The sequence below is a fragment of the Gossypium raimondii genome, chromosome 5 (genome assembly GCF_025698545.1).
Source record: "Gossypium raimondii isolate GPD5lz chromosome 5, ASM2569854v1, whole genome shotgun sequence".
Taxonomy (NCBI): Eukaryota; Viridiplantae; Streptophyta; class Magnoliopsida; order Malvales; family Malvaceae; genus Gossypium; species Gossypium raimondii.
This window is the reverse complement of record NC_068569.1, coordinates 46,192,917-46,214,954: the sequence shown is the minus strand read 5'-3', so window position 1 is coordinate 46,214,954 and position 22,038 is coordinate 46,192,917. Positions and strand designations below refer to the sequence as shown.

General features: G+C 32.4%; 1 protein-coding gene across 1 annotated transcript; it reads right to left on the bottom strand.

Annotated features, from left to right (window-relative positions):
• Positions 1–438: 438 nt before the first annotated feature.
• On the bottom strand, positions 439–4,123 carry LOC105766229 (DNA-directed RNA polymerases II, IV and V subunit 8B). The gene is made up of 4 exons (XM_012585605.2): positions 3,907–4,123; positions 1,575–1,732; positions 963–1,054; positions 439–751 (listed from the first exon to the last, which is right to left on the bottom strand). The coding sequence occupies exons 1-4, from the start codon at positions 3,980–3,982 to the stop codon at positions 640–642; spliced, it is 438 nt and encodes a 145-aa protein (XP_012441059.1). The 5' UTR covers positions 3,983–4,123; the 3' UTR covers positions 439–639.
• Between the last annotated feature and the right edge of the window lie 17,915 nt (positions 4,124–22,038).

Genomic DNA, 22,038 nt, shown 5'->3' with positions numbered 1-22,038 from the left:
TTGAATATAATACCTGATCAGAAAGTTGAACTTGAGAGCTTCTGAGACTAATATGGCAATGTACTATCCTTTTCTTTTTGGCCAAAAGGCAAAAGGCAAATTACCATCTAAAATGCATTTAGCTTAATTTAAATATCTTTAATATGCTAAAAGATTAATAGTGTAATCTTCTTTTTTGAAATAATAGGGTAACCTAATTAATTACAAATACAACTTTGAAAAAGAATTTGGAAACCAACTTTTTAGCTGTTGAGCTCATTTTTTACCACTTAAACATTTATCTAGTTCTTTTTTTATACACTGAATTAATTCAATGGATGTTGTGTAATCATTAACAAATCTATCAAGGAGCAATACAAAAATGGATGATTAAAAAAAGTGGAGGAAACCATACTCGAAACCCTACCATGCAGAGGCATGGCCTAACAGAACATTGCCTTTTTGTATGGAATAATTATAACGAGAGCCCGAATAAAATTACCGCGAAGTTACAAGTCAATAGGCACTTGGGACTGTCAAATTGCTTCGAGCATTTGTTTGCATAAAATTCCAGATTAAACCAGTCTCGGCTGACAAAAGTTGCGCTTTATACTACCATAGAACAATCTAGAAGCTCGCATATTAGATGCAATTAAAGTTTCAGAGCTTCCTCATGAGAAGAAATATTCTCTGGTCGAGTTCAAAGTGGGAGACATGAGAAGCTTCTCCCCTGAGCAGCATTAGAAGCCCTCCATATGAAACATAGAGCTCCCTGAAAATAAGAGCGGATATTTAATTCTAAGCTCAAGGAGACTATAGAAGCACAAAGAGTTTACATCATGTAATGTAGTGTAATAGCAACAAGTTCAATACTCTTGGATATCAAGTCAGTAACTGCAGCAATCAAGCAGCAATAATGGTGGAATACATAAGATACTAGTGAGACACAATAAGGTAATGGCTAAGTAGGTTAATAAACATACGCTTTAAGTCCTTTGCCTGAAGCGTCATCTGTTATCTTGTATAGCTTCCCATGCATGACATACTCGTACTTATCAGCAAGAGACTTCCTTCCCTGTAAAAGAAGTCCAATTTGTTAGGCAAATGACAACAAAAAAATTGCATATCTGAATGATAGAGGTTCCTATACATATATACATGTAATATATCGCAACATAGAGCTAATAAGCCATGGAAAACTCAATTTATGCTAATTTTCTATTTTACTTCCAACTGTGATAATGTTTTCATATAAGAAGGGAAACTAGAAACAAGATACAAGATGACATACAAAAATATAGGATTTTGGTGTCCTGGAAACATACTTTCGGAATAGCTTAAACGACAGGCAAGATGGTTTCACCTAGGAATCATATTAGGCATACAAAACACCCACTAGAACCAAATGGAAACTGAAGCATAGTTCAAGTTTGCAACTCCCATAACAAGTGGATGTGATAAATGCTACAATCAAACTCAAGCCCTGGAAATAATAGTCATGGTTATCTGAATACTTCCAAAAAGAAAGGATTCTGTTGCAGCAAAGAGACTGGAAAAGAGTGTTAAACGTTAAATTTCATCTGTAAGAAGACTACCGGAGTGTAATAGCCAGTGTCAGGAGTTCCATCCAAATTCAATGTGTGAGCTAAAGCCATTGTGAATTTGTCACCAACATGCATAGGGTATATCTCTGTATTCACATCTAGGTGCATGTACATGTCACAGTTTTGGCTCCGTGCTTCAATTCGAGTAACTGCATGATTTACAAACATGTAAATGGGAAGTACTAATAGAACACTTAAACTAGAGAAATTATAAGTGCATTACAAGGATGTTGGTGAACAGACTCACAAAGCATCTCCCAAGTATTATAGCAAAGAACCAGAGTGCTTTTGTTCATGGGAGAAGCATTTTTGACAATATATTGTTTGCTCAGGAGTTGGTTAGAGGATATAGTACAGGCACACTTTCACCAAGGTGTGCTTTGAAGTTGATCCTCCAAAAGTGTTTGATTCAATCAATTGGGAGTTCATAATGACTGTTCTGGCAGCTTTTGGGTTTCCTACACTGTTTGTAGATTGGATAGGAACTAGTGCTTCAAATCGAGGTTCTCAATCTCTGTGAATGGAAGTTTGGTGGGTTATTTTAAAAGTGGTAGAGTAAGGCAGGGGGGATTATGCTATTTGTCATTGCTAGGAATGTTCTCTCTAAGATGCTAGATTTAGCTGCAAGTCATGGTCTGTTTAATTACCATCCAAATGTTATAAAACAGAGCTGACAAACTTAAGTTTTGTTGATGATCTGATTATTTTCTCCAAAGGGAATCTGGGATCTATTATAGGTATCCAATGTGTGCTACATCAGTTCTATAATTACTCAGGATTGCAGTTGAATTCTACCATCAGGGAATGATCAAGCTGGGTTCCTTTCCTGTTAGGTACCTTGGAGTCCCTTTGGTTACAAGAAAGTTGACAGAAAGTGATTGTTCCCAACTGATTGAGAAGATAAAAAGAAGAATTCAAGGATGCAAAGCTAGGCAGCTTACTATGCAGATAGAGTCCAGCTCATACAATAAGTGCTTTTTCAATTTATTGAATTATGGTGTAGACAATTTGTACTTCCGGAAGCTGTCATTAAGACTATTAATCAGCTTTGTGCCAATTTTTTATGGAAGGGGGAGAATGTGGCTGCTAAGGAGAAAGGGTGGGATGGTCTGTAGTATGTAAACCAAAAGCTGAAGGAGGCTTAGTGAGGGAGTTAGAAATCTAGAATCAGGCCTGGATCATGCAGCAACTGTGGACAGTTCTTATTCAAGCAGGATCTCTTTGAATAGCATGGATAAGGGGCTGTGTGCTTAAGGAAAAACAATTGCTGCAGATTTCTCCTACTTCAACAAGTAGTTGGAGTTGGAGAAGATTGCTCAAGATGAGATGCTGGATTGGGCAAATGATTGATCTTCAAACAGGGGATCTTGTTATTTCAAGACATAAATACTCTGTTAGCAAAATCAGGAATCGGGAACGGAATTAGAAGTAAAGAAGAAAAAGTCCCTCGGAACATGGTTTCCTTTTCATATTCCCAAGTACTCTATAGTTGCCTGGATGGCAGTCCTCAACAAATTACCAACAAGAGATAGATTGCGGGCTAGAGGGATGCAAATTGATGGGAGTAGTAATCTGTGTCATGCTAAGATGGAAACAAGAGATCACTTGTTCTTTGAGTGCACTTAGGCAGTTCAACAATACTCAGACAACTGAACAAGAGCTTCTAACAAGAATCATGGATATGATATGTTGTAGGCATGGCAGCAATAATCAAAATAGGAGATGCTGTAAAAGATATAATTTGTATAGCTTGGGGTATAAGGGATACTGTTTATTGTCTTTTATTATTTTTTGGCAAATTGGCCAGTGTTATACTTGTAGCGTAACACTGCTTCTGGATAAATGAAATACACAGCCAATTCATCCAAAAAGAAAGTTCGATCGGTACCATTTATTCCTTTTTCCAAGAGATATGCAGAATTAAAACTACTCCATATCTACCACTGATAAACATTATTCCTACAAAGGTAGTACCGCATATGAAGAATAAACTAAGCAACTATATAAAAGCTTGACCATCAGTATAATTGCAGTATCATCTTATTTTTCCTGTATAGCTCACGTGTCTATTGTAGTTTTAGATTATTATTAGGGAAGTTTTAAACAAGTTTGATGCCATTCAATAATAAAATAATTGGGAAAACAAGAAATACTCGCAATAGAAAACTTTCATGCTTAGAAAATTACTTTATCACACCAAAGGTAAGTTGACCACACATACATATACTTGCAAAATATTACAAAGAAAAAGGGGGACAAAACCCAAAACGATTAAATTATAAAATGATGAAAAAAAAAGCGAAGGAAAGATTAAAGATTTGACCTTTATCAAACTTTTTACCATCTGGGTCAAGCTTATCAACCACAAAAATGTCCTCGAAAAGTATTATGCTTGACATCTTCAGCAAATTTTACTCTCTACACTAAATTCACAGCAAAAAGACTTAAAAAGGAGTTTAACAATGAGAGTGGCTCTGAATGAGAAGGGAAGGGAAGGTTATGTTGGTTTATGGAAAGCCGGAAACCATGCATTCGGATTCGGAACAGCTAATAAACTTATATTCTTAAAATTGGTAAATATTTTCTAAAGTCCCTGTATTATACCTCAAATTGCATTGTAATTCTTCTAGTAATAAATAAATAAATTAGTCCTAGATAAAGGAATAAAATAGTCCCTCCACAAAATTTGTGCAGTTAAATTATTATTTTGGTGTTTTATAAGTATGGTACGATAATAAATTTAGCCTAAACTTTTAAATTTGTATTTAATCTGGTTCTTACTCTTTTATTTGAAGCAAATTAATCTTCAACCCTTCATTATTGAGTTGACACTATTTTGTTGTATATGTCATATTAACAAATAAGTTAAATTTTATAAAATAATAAATAAAAATTATAATTCCAAAAATTCTAAAAATATTATAAAAAATCGTTAATAAAAATTATAACTCCAAAACTACAATTCAAAATTGAAAAAAACATAAAAATTTTAAAGAAATCATAAAATTATAAAAGTTTTTCAAAATTTCAATAAAATTCAAAAATTTTAAAAATATTATAGAAATGCTAAGGAATTTTATAATTTTTTAAAAATTTCCAATATTATGGAACAAAATTAAAAATCAAATATATATATATATTTTATAAAGTTAATTACATCAAATGGTTCAAATAATTTTATTAGGTCAATAATATTCCTACAGTTTTACTCTTAGATTTACCAAAACAATTTTATAATTGAAAATAAGGTTTAGTGATAAAGATTTTAATTTTACCGTAAGTCTCCAGACCTTGATGCTTATGTTTTGAGACAATAGGCATGTCTCGAGAGTCTAGATTGAATTTTCCCTAATTTAACTTCGATGTTTTATATCTCGAGATAATGTCACCATGTCTTGAGACTTGTCACCTTATGTATCTAGAAATGCATGAAAATATTTTTTGGGTTCCGAAACATGTTCTTGATGCCTCGAGACATCAATGTAGAAATATAGAAAAATGACATTTCAAGTCATGCAATTGATCCCCTAAATGCACCTAAATATGTTCATCATATAACAAAACTATTTCATACATAATTGACATTCCATAACAAGTCTAAAACATACATTTACATTACATATAACACATTAGACCAAAATCTCAATAGGCAAGTAGAATGTATAAACTATGTATAAGGCATATAAAATCACTTTCAAAATTCATCGTAAAGGTAAGCAAAAGCGGAATATGGTAAGCAAAAATATAAACTACATGCCAAAAGACATCTAAGAAGACACCAAAGTCCAACATTAAAAGACATAATCGTTAGGTACATGCCATCTTATAAAAGGCCTTAAATAACATTACAAACTCAAGTAATAAGATCACCAAACAAACTTGAGAGTATTTCAGACACTTGTAAACAAAAACAAACAATATGCAGAGTAAGCAATAAAAAGCTCAATAATGCGGTTAAACATGCTAAATGCTAATGTAACATAAAATTCATTTTTTATGAACATTACAGAAACATTAATCATCATTTAGCAAGTCCTATTCAAGAGCAAGTCAGATAAACAACATTCTCACTTAATATTCAAATGATCACATATGTCAAAATCGTCAACGTATCATATTCAAAGTTCATCATACATCATAGAATTTTAGAAAAATTTCAAGCCCTATGAATCACATGCATAGATTAGTGCACACAAGTACTAATACAAACGTGCACAAATACCTAATGAAATGCATACAAGTGTCAAATTCTTCCTCCAACATAAAGAAAATTCTATGATAGGTCAACTATGCTCAAATTATTTCTAACATTGCTTAATAGGGCAAATAAGATTAGAGAAATTTTTAAAGTCTTTTAATGCCACCAATTATCAAAAAATGTCATTTGTAATTAGTTAATATTTATACAGACATTCTTAAATATTTTCATAACTTACATCACAACTAAACCAAACATCAAAACAATTATTCATTAAACTACACACGTATCAGATATATATTACCAACATTCAACATTATCAACGATTTCTAAGCTACATTACCTAAAACAAAATTACATCCATAAATTCAATTAAGCTAACACAAATCGAAAATTGTCAAAATTCGACAACCTTCTCCTTCCCTTTAGCCCTTGAGAATTCAACCACTTCTTTCGCTACAATTAACAATCAAAATAATGAAACATAGTTATAAAAATATACTCAAGTAGCAACTTCAACTAGAACTAAACATGAGATAAGTGAGTATCAACCAATTAATTAACCAGTTAGAGGTCGGGAGGTAATAATTGGTTAGTTAATAGCTAATCCACCCTAAAACCCTAATCTGAAGTTAATTACAATCCCTGAAACGAGTTAATCTTCCTGAGTGGTTTTATCAGTTTAGTCATTTGTTTACTTCATTGTTTATTTATTTCAGTTATTTAATTTCTAATCTTCATCTATTTTATGATTTGTCATAATATTGAATTTAATACTACTATTTAGACTTATTATTGTAAATAGATTCTCAATAGATTAAGTCCATCCTCCCTTGGGTACGATCCTCAGAATACTCCCCTATGTTTCGTTGTAACACAAATACTATATTATAATTTGACTCGTATACTTGCGGCCACTGTTGATTTAATTATATATATTTTTGGTGTGATATTTTTACTATAAACGATAACACATTTATAGGCGGTTACCTCCCTATTTGAGGTTTGAATGATCCATCCAATCGGGATTGTAGGTATTTGAATAGGGATATCAACCCTTATTACCTATGTAGCTTGTTTTTTCCGATTGGTTTTCAAAATATGGCTCCACTCTCGTCGGCTTGATAGTCGTCTCCAAACGGTTAAGCTTCTCTAGGATTCTTTGGTATCAATCATCTTTGTTATCTTCGATTATAGCTTTTACCATTGGAGGCTTTGATTTGTATGTGAACCTTTCATTGGGCCACATATAAAAATTCATAGCCATATTATCTATGATTTTGTAGGATTGTTCGTACATGTGGAACATGATAGATCCTTCGGCTACTCCGTCTAGGCTGGATCTAATATTACTATCAACACCATTGTAAAATATCTGAATTTGGAGCCACGCTTGTAGTCTATGGTGTGGGGACTTCCTGAGCATCGATTTGAAATGCTATCACGCCTCGTATAGGGATTCACATTCTTATTTCTTAAAGTTGGCGATTTCTCGCCTAAGCTGAATGGTTTGGTTAATCGAGAAAATTTTGTGTAAGAATTTTTTTGCTAAATCATCTTATGTGGTGTTGGAACTTGGTTCTAATGAATCGAGCCAATCAACTACATTATCGCATAAAGAAAACAGAAATAATCAAAGGCACACAGCATCATTGGATACTCCGTTGTATTTGAAGGTGTCATACAATTGTAAAAATCACTTTAAGTGTTGGTTTGGATCTTCTATCATATTCCCCTTTAATTACAAAGTATTTTGGATAATTTGAATTGTGGTCATCATTATTTTAAATTTATTGGTGTTGATCGTCAGCCTTTCTATATTGCCTTGCACCGCTTTGAGTGTAGGTAGAGCGTATTGGCGCAATGTCCTTTGATCTATTGGGATTTCTTCCTAAATATTTGCTTGTTGCTCTCATGGATTGTCGAACAGCGGATTCTACCATTACCACGGGTGGATTGGTGTTCATCAACTAACGATGGCGTTTAAGTATCTACTCAAGGTCTGGATATGGCTCGATTGGGGTGTTTCCGCTTTGGGTCATAAACAACCTAAAAGTTAAAAAGAAATTAAACAAATAAAAATAATTAAAAAATTAAAAATAAAAGAATTAAAAATATTGTATCTTTAGTCTTTGATGTTCCTATTTATCTTATTAATTGCAAAGATATTTTTTAAAGTTAATGTCAAAATCTCCCTAGCAACAGCAACAACAACTTGACCACCTATAAACGTGTTATCATTTATAGTATATATATCACGCCAAATATATATAATTAAATCGGCGGTGTGTACAAGTATATGAGTCAAATTGTAATATAGTATTTGTGTTTACAACGGAACACATGGAAGTATTTCGAGGATCGTACCCAAGGGAAGATGGAATAAACTTGTTAAAATTTTCTTTACAATAATAAGTCTAAATAGTAATAATTAAATCCTATATTACGATAGATCATAAAATAGATAAAGATTAAAAATTAAGTAACTGAAATAAATAAACAATGAAATAGGCAAACGACTAAACCGATAAAACCAATTAGGAATATTAACTCGTTTCAAGTGTTGTAATTAACTTCGATTTAGGGTTTTAGGGTGGATTAGCTATTAACTAACCAATTATTACCTCTCGACCTCTAACTGGTTAATTAATTGGTTAATACTTGCTTTCAAAAGAAGCAACTTTGATAGTTTGTTTATTTTAAGAAATACAATGATGGTTCTTTTGTATATCTACTCATATATGTTAATGACATGTTGATAGCAAACAAGGATGGAGGAGAGATAAGAAAGGTTAAAGCCCAACTTAGTAACTAATTTGAGATGAAAGATTTGGGAGCAGCAAAGAAGATACTTAGGATGGAGATTCTCAGAGATAGAAAAACATGTAAATTGTACCTAATTCAGAAATGGTACATTGAGAAAGTTCTTCACAAGTTCAATATGCAGAATGCCAAGCCTGTTAGTACTTTATTAGTAGCCCACTTCAAACTTTCGTCGGCTTTGTCTCTGGAATCAAATGATGAGATTGACTCCATGGCATGTGTTCCATATTCTACTGTAATGGGATCTCTCATATTTGCTATGGTTTGCTCACATCCATATTTATCATATGCAGTTAGTGCAGTTAGTAGATACATGGCGAATCCCCGTAAAGAACACTGGGAAGTAGTTTAGTAGATTTTTAGATACTTATGAGTTTCTACTGATGTTTTCTTACAGTTTTAAAGAACTAGAGATGGAGTCATTGGGTATGTTGAATCTGATTTTGTTGGAGACCTTAAAAGAAGATCTCTCACCAGGTATGTCTTTACTATTGGAGGTTGCGCAATCAGTTGAAAAGCCACTTTGCAAACTACAATTGCTTTGTCTACTACTGAAGCTGAGTACATGGCGATTATCGTGGCTTGTAAAGAAGCTATTTGGTTAAAGAGACTCTTTGGTAAACTCGATAAAGACCTTCAGATTAGTACAGTGTTTTGTGATAGTTAGAGTGCCATCTTCCTTACGAAGGATCAAATGTTTCATGAGAGGACAAAGCACATTGACGTTCGGTATCATTTTGTGTGTGATATTATTGCTCGTGGTGATATTGTTGTGAGAAAAGTTAGTACTTATGATAATCCTGTAGATATGATGACTAAGTCACTTCCTATAACCAAGTTTGAGCATTGCTTGGACTTAGTTAGTGTTCATTGTTGAAGAATACCCTTAAGAGTTTTGTGGAAGAGGTGGAGAAGGTGAAGATTGTTAGAGTTGTGCAACCCAAATTCTAAGAGATTGCATGCAAGTCAAGTTAAACAAAATATTTTTTCTTTCTAGAAGATTTAGTATTTATTAGTATAATATATTTAGCATTTATTAGCATAATATAGTTGACATTGATTAAAATTAGGTTTTTTCAACCTATAAATAGATATAGTCAAAACTCCTCTTGTATTCATTCGAATTTGACATTAGTGAATTTTTTTTCTCCTCTGCTCATGATTTTTTCCCGAAAGGGTTTTCACGTAAAATCTCCCCGGCAACAGCGACAACAACTTGACTGCCTATAAACGTGTTATCGTTTACAATATAAATATCACACCAAATATATATATAATTAGATTGGCGATGTCCGCAAGTGTATGAGTCAAATTGTGATATAGTATTTGTGTTTACAACGGAACACATGGAAGTATTTCGAGGATCGTACCCAAGGGAAGATGTAATAAATCTATTGAAAATTTCTTTACAATAATAAGTTTAAATAGAAAGAATTAAATTCTATATTACGACAGATCATAAAATGGATGAATATTAGAAATTAAGTAACTGAAATAAATAGACAAACGACTAAACCGATAAAACCAATCAAGAATATTAACTCATTTCAGGGGTTGTAATTAACTTCAATTTAGGGTTTTAGGGTGGATTAGCTATTAACTAACCAATTATTACCTCCCGACCTCTAACTGATTAATTAATTGGTTAATACTTGCTTATCTCCCGACCTCACTTTCTCAACCAAGATAGATTACGATTTACTCGACAAACTTATCTCTCAAACTCGTTTAACCTATGATTACTTCCTAGGGTTGTCAAGCCTATGGTTGAGGAATGTGTAATTTAAACCAACGAATCCTATCGGGAAACCCTAAATCTTCCGTTAATCACGTCCCCATCCACTCGTTAATCTCCCCCTAAGGGATTTAGCTACTCATGATATTCATAATCTCAAACTCAATTGAAGTAAACATGTAGATAACATGAATAAATCAGAAGAGAGAAGAGATTAGAATAATCCTGATTTGATGTTAATTGGAGAATAGAGTAACAGATCTCTCGATTGAAATAATCAAATCTTGTTGCTTTCTAAAGAGAAATAACTAAATACTGCGATATTATAAAATAACTCTTGGATTGAAACCGATTCCAAGAGGAAAGAACAAAGCGTTTATGAAAAAAAAAGGCAAAACTAATCTAAATCCTACTCCTAAACTACGAGGGTTTTTGAAGGTGTCTAAGATGACTTAGTTACATCAAACCCCTAAGGTTTTATTTATAGGAGAGTTGGAAACTCGAATTAGGTCTTTGGCACATCCTAGGTCTTCGTATAAAGTTGATTATGCAAATGAAAATAACCCCGGAATGCTTGGGCACCACGCCAGGTCTATGTCGTGCCATGCAAGGCCTATGGCGCAACACGCCAGGTGTTTTGTGCCTTCTTTGTTTCGTGTCTTGCTTTCACGGCCTAGGAAGTTTGTGCATCACTCGTCCCTTGCTCCTACATCCATTGGGCCTATAATTCATCATCCTACACACTCAGTTACACAAATTAGAACTGCCTAAGGACTGTGTCGGCCTAATAGGTCACAAACACTCACAAATGTGTTAAAAAACACTTATTTTACTAATATTTAATACTAACTACTAAATACCAAAAATGTAATAATTAATAATAAAAGTCCTAGAAAACAAGCTCATTAAGTATAGAAATAGACTGAAATAACTACTACATTTGATGTTAGGTCAAGCACTGCATTTAAGTGCTTAATGAGGGCCCTAGTGTTTGGTGTGATAGTTAGGTTGCACCTTTAGTGCAATAAGTATATGATGTTCGATTGGAATCTCAAGTATCCTAGTGGATTTTGCTAAGGTTCGATAATGGCAAAATGTTTAAAATTTTGCTATATAAGAGTTAGTAATGAACATGTCTTGCTATAAGGGAAACAAAGGTGATATGTGCTAATTGTTTTAACTAATGATACTTGAAATTAAAAATGCAATGTGTTTAAATGGGCATGAGCAAAGTGCTATGGCTAAAAAGCGAAAGAAATGAATAACTGATTAAAAGTGGATCTAAGCGTGACCAGTAATTGTGGGATAAGAACTTGACTTTAAAGTACCATGTGAATTTCAAGGCAAAGAATTCAAATGATACATTTATAATATCTGTATTAAGGAAACTTAAAAGCATTAGTGAATAACCCATTAATGGTTAAAATGACCTTTACCTTAAATGAATGCTCTATAGAAAAGTAATCGTCTTTTAAGTTTATAAAGTGATTAAATTGAATGAAGTCAATCTTTTAGTGAAAGAAATCATTAAGTGAAGAAAATTTTCATTAATAAATCACAGATTAAGGTGAAACCTCATACATAAAAAAACCTCATATAAGTGTAAAAATGAGTAATTAAAATATTTTAATGTATTACCACGAGAGTTCGATCTTCGTCTTGGGTATGGAACATCATTAAAATTTGTGGCCAATATTTATTCCTCTAATGAATCTATAAAATACGAAAAATTAATTAATAAACTTATTTCAATAAATACCTTAAAAAAATTTAATGTCAGCTTAACGCGTTAATTTAAACGCATAAATGAAATACCTATCTAAAAAGTTTGAAACCATTTCAATGAGAGATCAGATTCCCATATGAGATGAGATTTAAAGAACACAGTGAATAATTATATTAAAAAGCTCACTGTAGCATTAAATTGGATCCTATTTATGCGGTGTCTTCGAGTCCATAGAAATCCTTGTCATAGTCGAACGTTCTATTAAAGAAAAAAGGGCAAAAAAAGTCAAAGCAAAGCTGTATATCTCTAGTAATCTATGATTATAAAGTTACTACTGACGTATATTTTAATACGTAGCATGCTGACATTTAGAGAGGTTCGATTTTGGTCCAGGTTGTCATCATTAAATTTATTTTATGACTTATATTAATTTGGGTGTTATTAAACTTGTTCATAGGTCGGGTCACTCAGCCCGAGTGACTTATATTAATGTGAGAGGGTTTGGGTAAAAGTATAGGTCCGAAAAATAAATTTGGACAAAAAAATAAGGTCCGTTTAAGAATTGGACCAGGCCTTGGGTAAAGTATTTTTGGCACTGGGCTTGGCCTAAATTCACTAAAAGAAAAAAAATCTGCTTTTTTTTAATTATTTTTAATGCTATTTTTTTGTTGTTTTCTCCCTATTTTGCTACCATTTTACTATTATGTTATTACTATTATGTTGTTATCATTTGAATATTGTATAAAACTTGTTTTATTGTTAATTTTGTTATTATTTTAGAGGTGTTTGCTTGTTAAGTTGCATCTATCTTAGTGTTATTTAAGTATACATATTTTTTAAAATTTATTTTCAATTTGTTGGGAAATATTTATTTTTATGTTTTTAGTATTTTTGAAGTATTATATATATTTAAAGATTATATAAAAATTAATACAGGCGGGTGGGCTAGGCCCAGGTTTTAGCATTTTTATCCGGGCAAGGCTTGGGCAAAATTTTAGGCCCATTTTTGGGTCGGGTTAGGCCCGGACCTAGTTAACGAGCCTGACCTTTTAGTTGGGCTCGACCTATGAACACCTCTAGGTGCTACTGATATATTCCCAATTAATATTATACATACTTTCACGTTAAAACTAGATATGAGTAGAATGAGTTTTTGTGGAAAATATGATGAGAAGTCTTGGCTTTTGTGAAGTATAGGTTTCACTAATAGTGAGATGTATCAAAAGCGTCTCCTATTTAGCTGTGCTTAATGGGGAACAAGGTGTAAGTTTCAAACCTACAAAAGGACTAAGTCAAGGAGACCCACTAAGTCTATATTTATTCATTATCTGCGTGGAAGGATTCTCAAGATTTCTAAACACTACAAAAAGGGAAGGAAAAATCGAAGGAGTAAGGGTATGGAGAGGAGGGTTATCGCTAACACATCTATTCTTTGCAGATGATAGCATCCTTTTTGGCAAGGCAACATTGGAAGGGGCTCTGGTGATGAAAGAAGTGATTAAGGGCTATGAAAGCATGTCTGGACAGATGGTGAATTTTGACAAATCCCTGATTTATTTTAGTAGAAATACAAGTGAGGAAGACAAAGCGTGAATAGGAATCGAATTGGGAGTTAGAATGTCTAATAATCCAGAGAAGTATCTTAGGTTACCAACAATGGTCAGAAGAAGAAAGAAGAAGCGTTTGTCAATTTAAAGGAAAGATTCATTAATAGAATAAAAGCATGGAGTGCGCGCAATCTATCAATAGGGGAAGGAGGTATTTATCAAATCTATTTTACAAGTCATTCCAATTTATGCAGTGTAGTGTTTTTTAATGTCAAATTCTTTATGTCAAGAATTAGAGATTATGATGTGCAAATTCTAGTCGGGCAATTCGAAAACAAATAAAGGAATTCACTAGTGCAATTGGCGTTCATGTTTACCAATTTGAGGAGCCGTTCTTTGAAATTTTAAGGAATTATGAAATTTGAATTTCAAAAATAATGTTTAACTTTCGAATAGAATTTTGTTATCTATCTGTTCTTAGTATGCTAATATATATATTTCTCTCTCATAGCTTTAATAAAATGATGTTGATAATAAATGCATAAAATGAGGTTCATAACAAATGGGGATGTATAAAGACTCTACAGAAGGACGGGAAAAACAAGAAATAATGATATGATAAATACAATCTTTATGCTTGGAAAACTTGGCAGGTATTTTATAGGGTAAACTATTAAAATAGTCACTTTTGTTTGTCTCAGGTTACATTTTAGTTATTTATATTTGAAATGTTATGTTTTAGTAACTTAAGTTATCGTGTTGTAACATTTTAGTCACTAAGCCGTTAATTACCGTTAATGGTGTAACGGTAAGCTGATGTGTCATGTTAAATCATCATTTCAAATGAAAATTTTAGATAAAATTATACAATTGGTCTCTATATTTTTTTCGTTTTGAGCAATTTAAAAACTTTCTTTTATGTTCTTTTAACTTTCCTTTTTTTTTTCCTTTATTTTCAATTCTCTTCTTCTTCTCCCTCTGTTTTCCTCCCTTCTCCCTTCTCCCTTTGAGACAATCTTCATTGTTGATGCTCCATCTCTCCCTTATCCAATAACAACTCCTAACCTGTTAGTTCTCGTCCCTGCCTCTTAACGACACTTCAAACATCAACCCTAACAATAAAAAGGGTTCCTTTTCTGGCACTTTCGTAAAATGGGTCTTCGAAATCACTGTTGGTTTAAGCTTAGGTGCAACCTACTAGTGTCACTCAACTTCAGCTTCAAATTGGGGTTTTGCATTTTTAAGAAATCCTTTTTGTCTTTTTCTGAATGGTTAATGAAAAGTGATGAATCTACCATCGATGGTTCAAAAACCGTGTTTCATAAACTAGCCCTCCCTAACAATATCTCTAAGTTCATCTTTGGAGGTTATTTTTCTTCTTTCAAGTTTCTCTCAATCCATTTTTTCTTTTAATTAGTAGTAAAAAGCAAATTTGATGGTACATTTTCATTTTCCATTGTAGAGGTGTATAAGAGGAAAGTTTTCTTTAACTATGAGAAGCGATTAAGATTGCGGAGTCCACCAGAAAAGGTAAATGGTTGAATACTTTGTCGATTACATTTGGTTACTTGCCTTTAGATTGTAAAGATATTGCCTTTTGCATTGAGTTAGTAATTTGTATTTGGTTTTCGTAAGGTATCTTATAGATATTGTTGTTATTTACTCTTTGTTGGTTCTTCACGTATCTTCATGCTTGCAGGTTTTTGAGTATTTCGCCTCTTTTCAAACCCTGAAAGGGGAACTGTTCATGAGACCAGTTAATCTAATGCGAGCTGTGTTTGTTGTTTTTCCTCCATCTGAATCCCACCTTGTTAGAGATGGTTATTTGACAGGGGAAAGGAAAGTTAAAAGAACATAAAAGAAAAAATAAATTACTCAAATCAAAAAAATATGGGGCCTAATTGTATAATTTAACCTAAAAATTTAATTTGAAATAATGATTTAACGTGTCATGTCAACTTGCCATTACATCATTAATGGCAATTAATGGTTCAATGGCTAAAATGTTACAACTTGATAACGTAAATGACTAAAATGTAACATTTCAAACATAAGTGACTAAAATGTAACTCGAGGTAAACAAAAGTATTTTGATAGTTTACCCTACTTTATATGCCTTTGAACAAACAATGTATTCTAAAGATCTAAAAGCAAAAGGTTAAATTATGTTATCGGTCTTTGTATATTGCAAAATTTGTGGATTGAGTCTTTGAACTTTAAGTTGGTCATTTTAGCCCTTATCTTTTCAAATTTTAAAATTTAAATCATCACCAAACAATAACATTAAATTTATTAAGTTTTTTATTTCCAAAATCTATTGGGAAAAATATTGTCATATATCTAATGTCATGTTGGCTTCTTATTTTCACATTTTACTCAATAAAATCTAGTTAATGAATTAACGACTATCATTTGCGTCAATATTGAAAATTTAAAATTTGTAAAAAAAAGGACTTAGAATGACTCAATTGAAGAATATATACTAAATCTACAATTGTGAATATAATATAGGACTAGTAATTGAATTGAACTAAACAAATTTAATTGTTATTGTTTAGATTAGGACTAAAATTTCAAAATTCAAAAGTATAAAAACTAAAATTGATCGGTGTTAGAGTTGTGTGACCCAAATTCTAAAAGATTGCTTGCAAGTCAAGTTAAACAAAATATATTTTCTTTCTAGAAGATTTAGTATTTATTAGTATAATATATTTAACATTTATTAGCATAATATATTAGACATTGATTAGAATTAGGTTTTTTCAACCTATAAATAGATGTCGTCGAAAGTCCTCTCGTATTCATTCGAATTTGACATTAGTGAATTTTCTTCTCCTCTACCCGTGATTTTTCCCGAAAAGGTTTTCATGTAAAATCTGTGTTCTATTTTTCTTTCTTTTTCTTTGCGATATTTCTACATTGCCATTATTGAGGTTCAGATTTTAACAAATTAGTATCAAAGCTTTTTTAGGTTGTTTATTTTGGTAACAGTAATGGCGACAATGAAGTATGATATTCTGTTATTAGATTGAAACACTAGATTCTCGTTGTGGTAGATAAAGATGCAAGTAGTTCTTACACAGATAGATTTGGAGGATGTCTTGCTAAAGGTAGATAAGATGCCTTTGACATTGACGAAGGAAGAGAATAAGTGTAAAGATCGAAAGGCTTTAATGCAATTACATCTACATCTGTCAAATGAAATTCTACAGGACGTGATGAAAGAGAAGACCACTGCTGCATTATGGGCAAAGCTGCTGCAACAGCTATGCATGTCGAAAACCCTAACTAGCAAGTTGTATATGAAGCAACGGCTTTATGCTCATCTTTTCGAGGAAGGTGCGTCTATGCACGAATACTTCACTATGTTTAAAGAAATTCTCTTGAACCTAGAAGTCATGGAGGTTCAGTACAATAAAAAAAGATTCAGTGTTAATTTTACTCTTCTCGTTGCCCTCGTCTTATTCAACCTTTAGAGACACGATTTTGTATAGCCGCGAATCTCTTACAATTGATGAAGTCTATGTTTCCTTGACCTCATATAACAAGATACAACATCTTGTGGTTGGATTCGAATCTTAGTGAGAAGGTCTCATTATTCGTGGGAGATAAGAACGAAATACTGAGGATGATCGTGGGAGGACATAGGAACAAAATTCTCGCTGTAAAACTAAGGGTAGATTGAGATCTTCAAACAGAGGTAAAACTGTAACTTCTGTAAGAAGAAAGATGACAATAAGTTTGAGTTCTATAAGTTGCAAAATAAGATCAAAAGAGAGGTGGCAAATCTAAAGGGAAAACAACTAGAACAATTCGATGAAGCTGATGTTGTAGAAGACTACAACGATGATGAACTCCTAGTTGCTTTTGCCAACAACCCGAAAGTGAGTGATGAATGGATCCTTGATTCTGGTTTCACCTTTTATATAAGTCCCAATTAAGATTGGTTTACAACATATGAAACAATGTCTGAAGGTGTTGTTTTGATGAGAAATAATACTTCATGTAAAATCGCATGTATTGACATGATCAATATTAAGATGTTTGATGGAGTCATTAGAACACTTAGTGGCATACGACATGTACCATAATTGAAGAGGAATTTGATTTCGTTGAGTACTTTTGATTTAAAGGGGTACAAGAACACAGCTGAAAGTGGGGTTTTGAAAATTTGCAAAGGTTCCCTCGTTATGATGAAAGGGCAGAGAAAGACTGCCAAGTTATATGTTTTTTGCAAGGTTCAACTGTTACTGGTGACGCATCCGTCCCTTCCTCTCCCTTGTCAGATGATGATGTTACTAGACTTTGGCATATGAGTTTAGTGCATATGAGTGAGAACAACATGAAAAAATTAAGCAAAAAAGGGCTTCTTGATGAACAAGGCATTAACAAACTGAAGTTCTATGAGCACTGCGTTTTTAGGAAGCAAAAGAAATTTTGATTCACCAGAAGAATCCATAACACGAAAGGAACGCTGGACTATATTCATTTTGACTTTTGGGGACCATCTAAAGTGCCTTCGAGGGGTGGTGCTAATTTATATGTTGACAATCATTGATGATTTTTCCAAAAAGGTTTGGGCATTCTTCTTGAAGTAGAAAAGTGATGTATTTTCCATGTTTAAAGCTTGGAAAACTATGATCGAAAAGCAGACATGAAAACAGATAAAACCTCTTAACACAAATAATGTCTTAGAATTCTGTTTTGATGAGTTTAATGAATTGTGCAAATTAGAAGGGATCGTGAGACACTTGACATTTATTCATACTCCACAACAAAATGATGTTACAAAACGGATGAATAGAGTAATAATGGAAAATGTTCGATGTATGTTGTCGAATGCTTATTTATCGAGTCGTTCTGGAATGAAGCAACCTCTACTACATGTTTTTTGATTAATCGGTCTCTGTCCATTGCCATTGGGAAAAAGACTCCACAAGAGGTATGGTCTGGTAATCTTGCTGATTATTCTGATTTGAATATTTTTTGGTGTCCTGAAACTAGAAAACTTGTGATTAGTATATATGCTATTTTTGAAGAAACTGCTATTCTGCCTAACTTACCTCTTAAAGACTCTTCCAATAAATACTAGTAAAGTCCAATCACACATGTGAAGTAAGTGGAGCTATAGATTGATCTAAAATCTAAAATAGAGTCTACTCTTCATGTTAGTACAGAAACTCAGAGTAGAGTTGCTTCTTCACCATAATATTCTATTGACAAGAATAAACCCAGAAGAGAAATTAAACATCCAAAGAGGTACGTCGAGGTTGATCTAGTTGCTTATGCTTTTAACGTGACTAAACATATAGATGAAAATTAAGAGCCATCTATTTATTTGGAGGCAGTTAGCTGTGAAGATTCAGGAAAGTGGATATTTGCCATGCAAGAAGGATGAAATGGCTCTATAAGAATAGAACATGGGATTTAGTGAAACTTCCTAAGGGTAAAAAGGCTATTCTTTATAAATGGGTGTTCGAGAAGAAAGAAGAGACCCTAGGAATTGAAAAACCCAATTATAAAGCAATGTTGGTTGTAAAAGGTTACAGTCAAATTCCAGGTGTAGACTTTACAAATGTGTTTTCTCCAATTGTGAAACATAGTTAGATTCGAGCCTTTCTTAGTAGCCATGTATGATTTTGAGCTTGAGCAATTAGATGTAAAAATAACGTTCTGATATGGATAACTTGAGAAAGATATCTACATGCAACAACCAGAGGGTTTTATCAAAAAAGGAGGATTATGTTTGCTTGTTGAAAAAGTCTCTTTATGGCTTGAAACAGCCACTAAGGCAGTGGTACAAAAGGTTTGATTTTTCTATGACTACTCATGATTTCAAAAGAAGCAGCTTTGACAGTTGTGTTTATTTTAAGAAAAATAGTGATGATTCTTTTGTATATTTACTCCTATATGTTGATAATCTGTTGATAGCAGTCAAAGATGAATGAGAGATAATAATAGTCAAAGCCCAACTCAGTAAAGAATTTGAGATGAAAGATTTGGGAGCAATAATATTTGGGTTGTAGATTCTCAGAGATAGAAAAGCATATAAATTGTACCTAAGTTAGAAATGGTACATTGAGAAAGTTCTTCACAGGCTCAATATGCAGAATACCAAGCCTGTTAGTACTCTATTAGTAGCCCACTTCAGACTTTCATCGGCTTTATCTTCGCAGTTAGATGATGAGATTGACTGCATGGCACGTGTTCCATATTCTAGTGTAGTGGGATCTCTCATGTTTGCTATGGTTTACTCACGTCCAGATTTATCATATGCAGTTAGTGCAATTAGTAGATACATGACTAGTCTTGGTAAAGAACACTGAGAAGTAGTTTAGTGGATTTTTAGATATTTATGAGTTTCTATTGATGTTTGCTTATAGTTTTGAAAAACTAGAGATGGAGTTATTGGGTATGTTGAATTTGATTTTGTTGGAGACCTTAATAAAAGAAGATTTCTCACTAGGTATATCTTTACTATTGGAGGTTGTGCAATCAGTTGAAAAGCCACTTTGGAAACTACAATTACTTTGTCTACTACTGAAGCTGAGTACATGGTAATTACCGAGGCTTATAAAGAAGCTATTTGGTTAAATGGGCTCTTTGGTGAACTCAGTAAAGACCTTCAGATCAGTACAATGTTTTGTGATAGTCAGAGTGCCATCTTCCTTATGAAGGATCAAATGTTTTATGAGAGGACAAAGCACATTGACGTTCGATATTATTTTCTGCGTGATATTATTGCTCGTGGTGGTATTGTTGTGAGCAAAGTTAGTACTCATGATAATCCTGCAGATATTACGACTAAGTCACTTCCTATAACCAAGTTTGAGCATTGCTTGGACTTGGTTAGCGTTCATTGTTGAAGAATACTCTTAAGGGGTTTCTTGGAAGAGGTGGAGAACTTGTTCGTTGAGAATTCATGTTAAGGTGGAGATTGTTAGAGTTGTGTGACCTAAAGTCTAAGAGATTGCTTGCAAGTCAAGTTAAACAAAATATATTTTCTTTTTAGAAGATTTAATATTTATTAGTATAATATATTTAGCATTTATTAGCATAATATATTTGACATTGATTAGAATTAGTTTTTTTCAACCTATAAATAGATGTAGTCGAAACACCTCTTGTATTCATTCGAATTTGACATTAATGAATTTTTTTTCTTCTCTGTCTGTGGTTTTTTCCCAAAAGATTTTCACGTAAAATCTATGTGTTCTATTATTTTTCTTGTTCTTTGCGAGCTTTCTACATTGTCATTATCGACGTTTAGATTTTAACAATCGAATTAATGTACAAGGGTTAAATCAATAACTTTTATAGAGTACAGGGACTGATAGTAAAATTTAAGCAAAACGAAATATTAACATTTACCTTTTTTTTTTTTTAAGGAAAATATGTTTCTTCATCCTTCGTAAGAAAACATTTCAATGATTTCATCACATAGAACAGGCTACCAATGGAGCATTTTCTTTGTCACTACCAGCATTTTAACATGTCACTCTTTGCTAGGTGACCATTTAAAAACGAATTAAGGCCATATTTGTGCAGCAAATGTGGAAAATAAACACTCTCTCATATTATTTGTCTTTTCTAAAAAAATAAAGTAATAAAAGAATTCAAACTCCAGCGAAGCGGGAGAGATGTTCTAGTAATAATATAATAAAATTGAGAGCATTTAATTGCTTGCAATAAAGCTAAATAAATGTATGCCTAATCACATGGTAAATAGCCGTTTGAACCCAATATCTTTTTTACCTAAATAATAACCAACCACTTAACCACTCATGGTTGAATAAGTAATATTTTACAGTTGTTTTGAAATTTGAATCCTGTCTTATATTTTACAATATAATCATATAAAAATTAAGTAAATATAAATTTAAAAATTAAAAATTTATTGTATAATTTTGAGACAAATATAATTAAAATGAATTTTATAAAACTAAGTTTGAAACAAATTTGTTGAGTTCAGAAATTAAGATTTTTTTTTTGCTTTTATAAAATAGAAAACATTAAATAAAACATGATTATAAATTTTAAAATATTTTTTGAAAAAAATAAAATAAAAAATGTGAATATTATAATTATTATATATATATATATATATATATTTACATTCGAGAAAAGAATCCTAAAAAACCATACATCTAATGATCTAAAGACTAAAAGAAATAATGAGAAGGTTTATAAAAAATGCAAGAGCCGTTGAAAACACTCCTTCCGCGAACTAAGCGGCCATATGAAACGAAGGATAGTTAGAACAGAGGAAGGGTAGAAAAAGAATTTAATAGACTGAGAATCATAACAACTTGTTTGCTATTTTTTTAATTTATTAATCATTTTATCAAATACAAATCTTATCAATACGTCTACATATAAATAATATATATACCTTAGAAAAGTCACAAGTTTTGGTGTAAGTTCAT

Bases quoted from the DNA above. Each gene is read 5' to 3' on its own strand.
- LOC105766229 (XM_012585605.2), bottom strand. From the start codon at position 3,982: ATGTCAAGCATAATACTTTTCGAGGACATTTTTGTGGTTGATAAGCTT. The intron at 1,733-3,906 runs GTCAAATCTTTA...TAAATCATGCAG, and splicing joins TGGTAAAAAGTTTGATAAAG to TTACTCGAATTGAAGCACGG. The intron at 1,055-1,574 runs GTAGTCTTCTTA...CTTCTTTTACAG, and splicing joins ACACTGGCTATTACACTCCG to GGAAGGAAGTCTCTTGCTGA.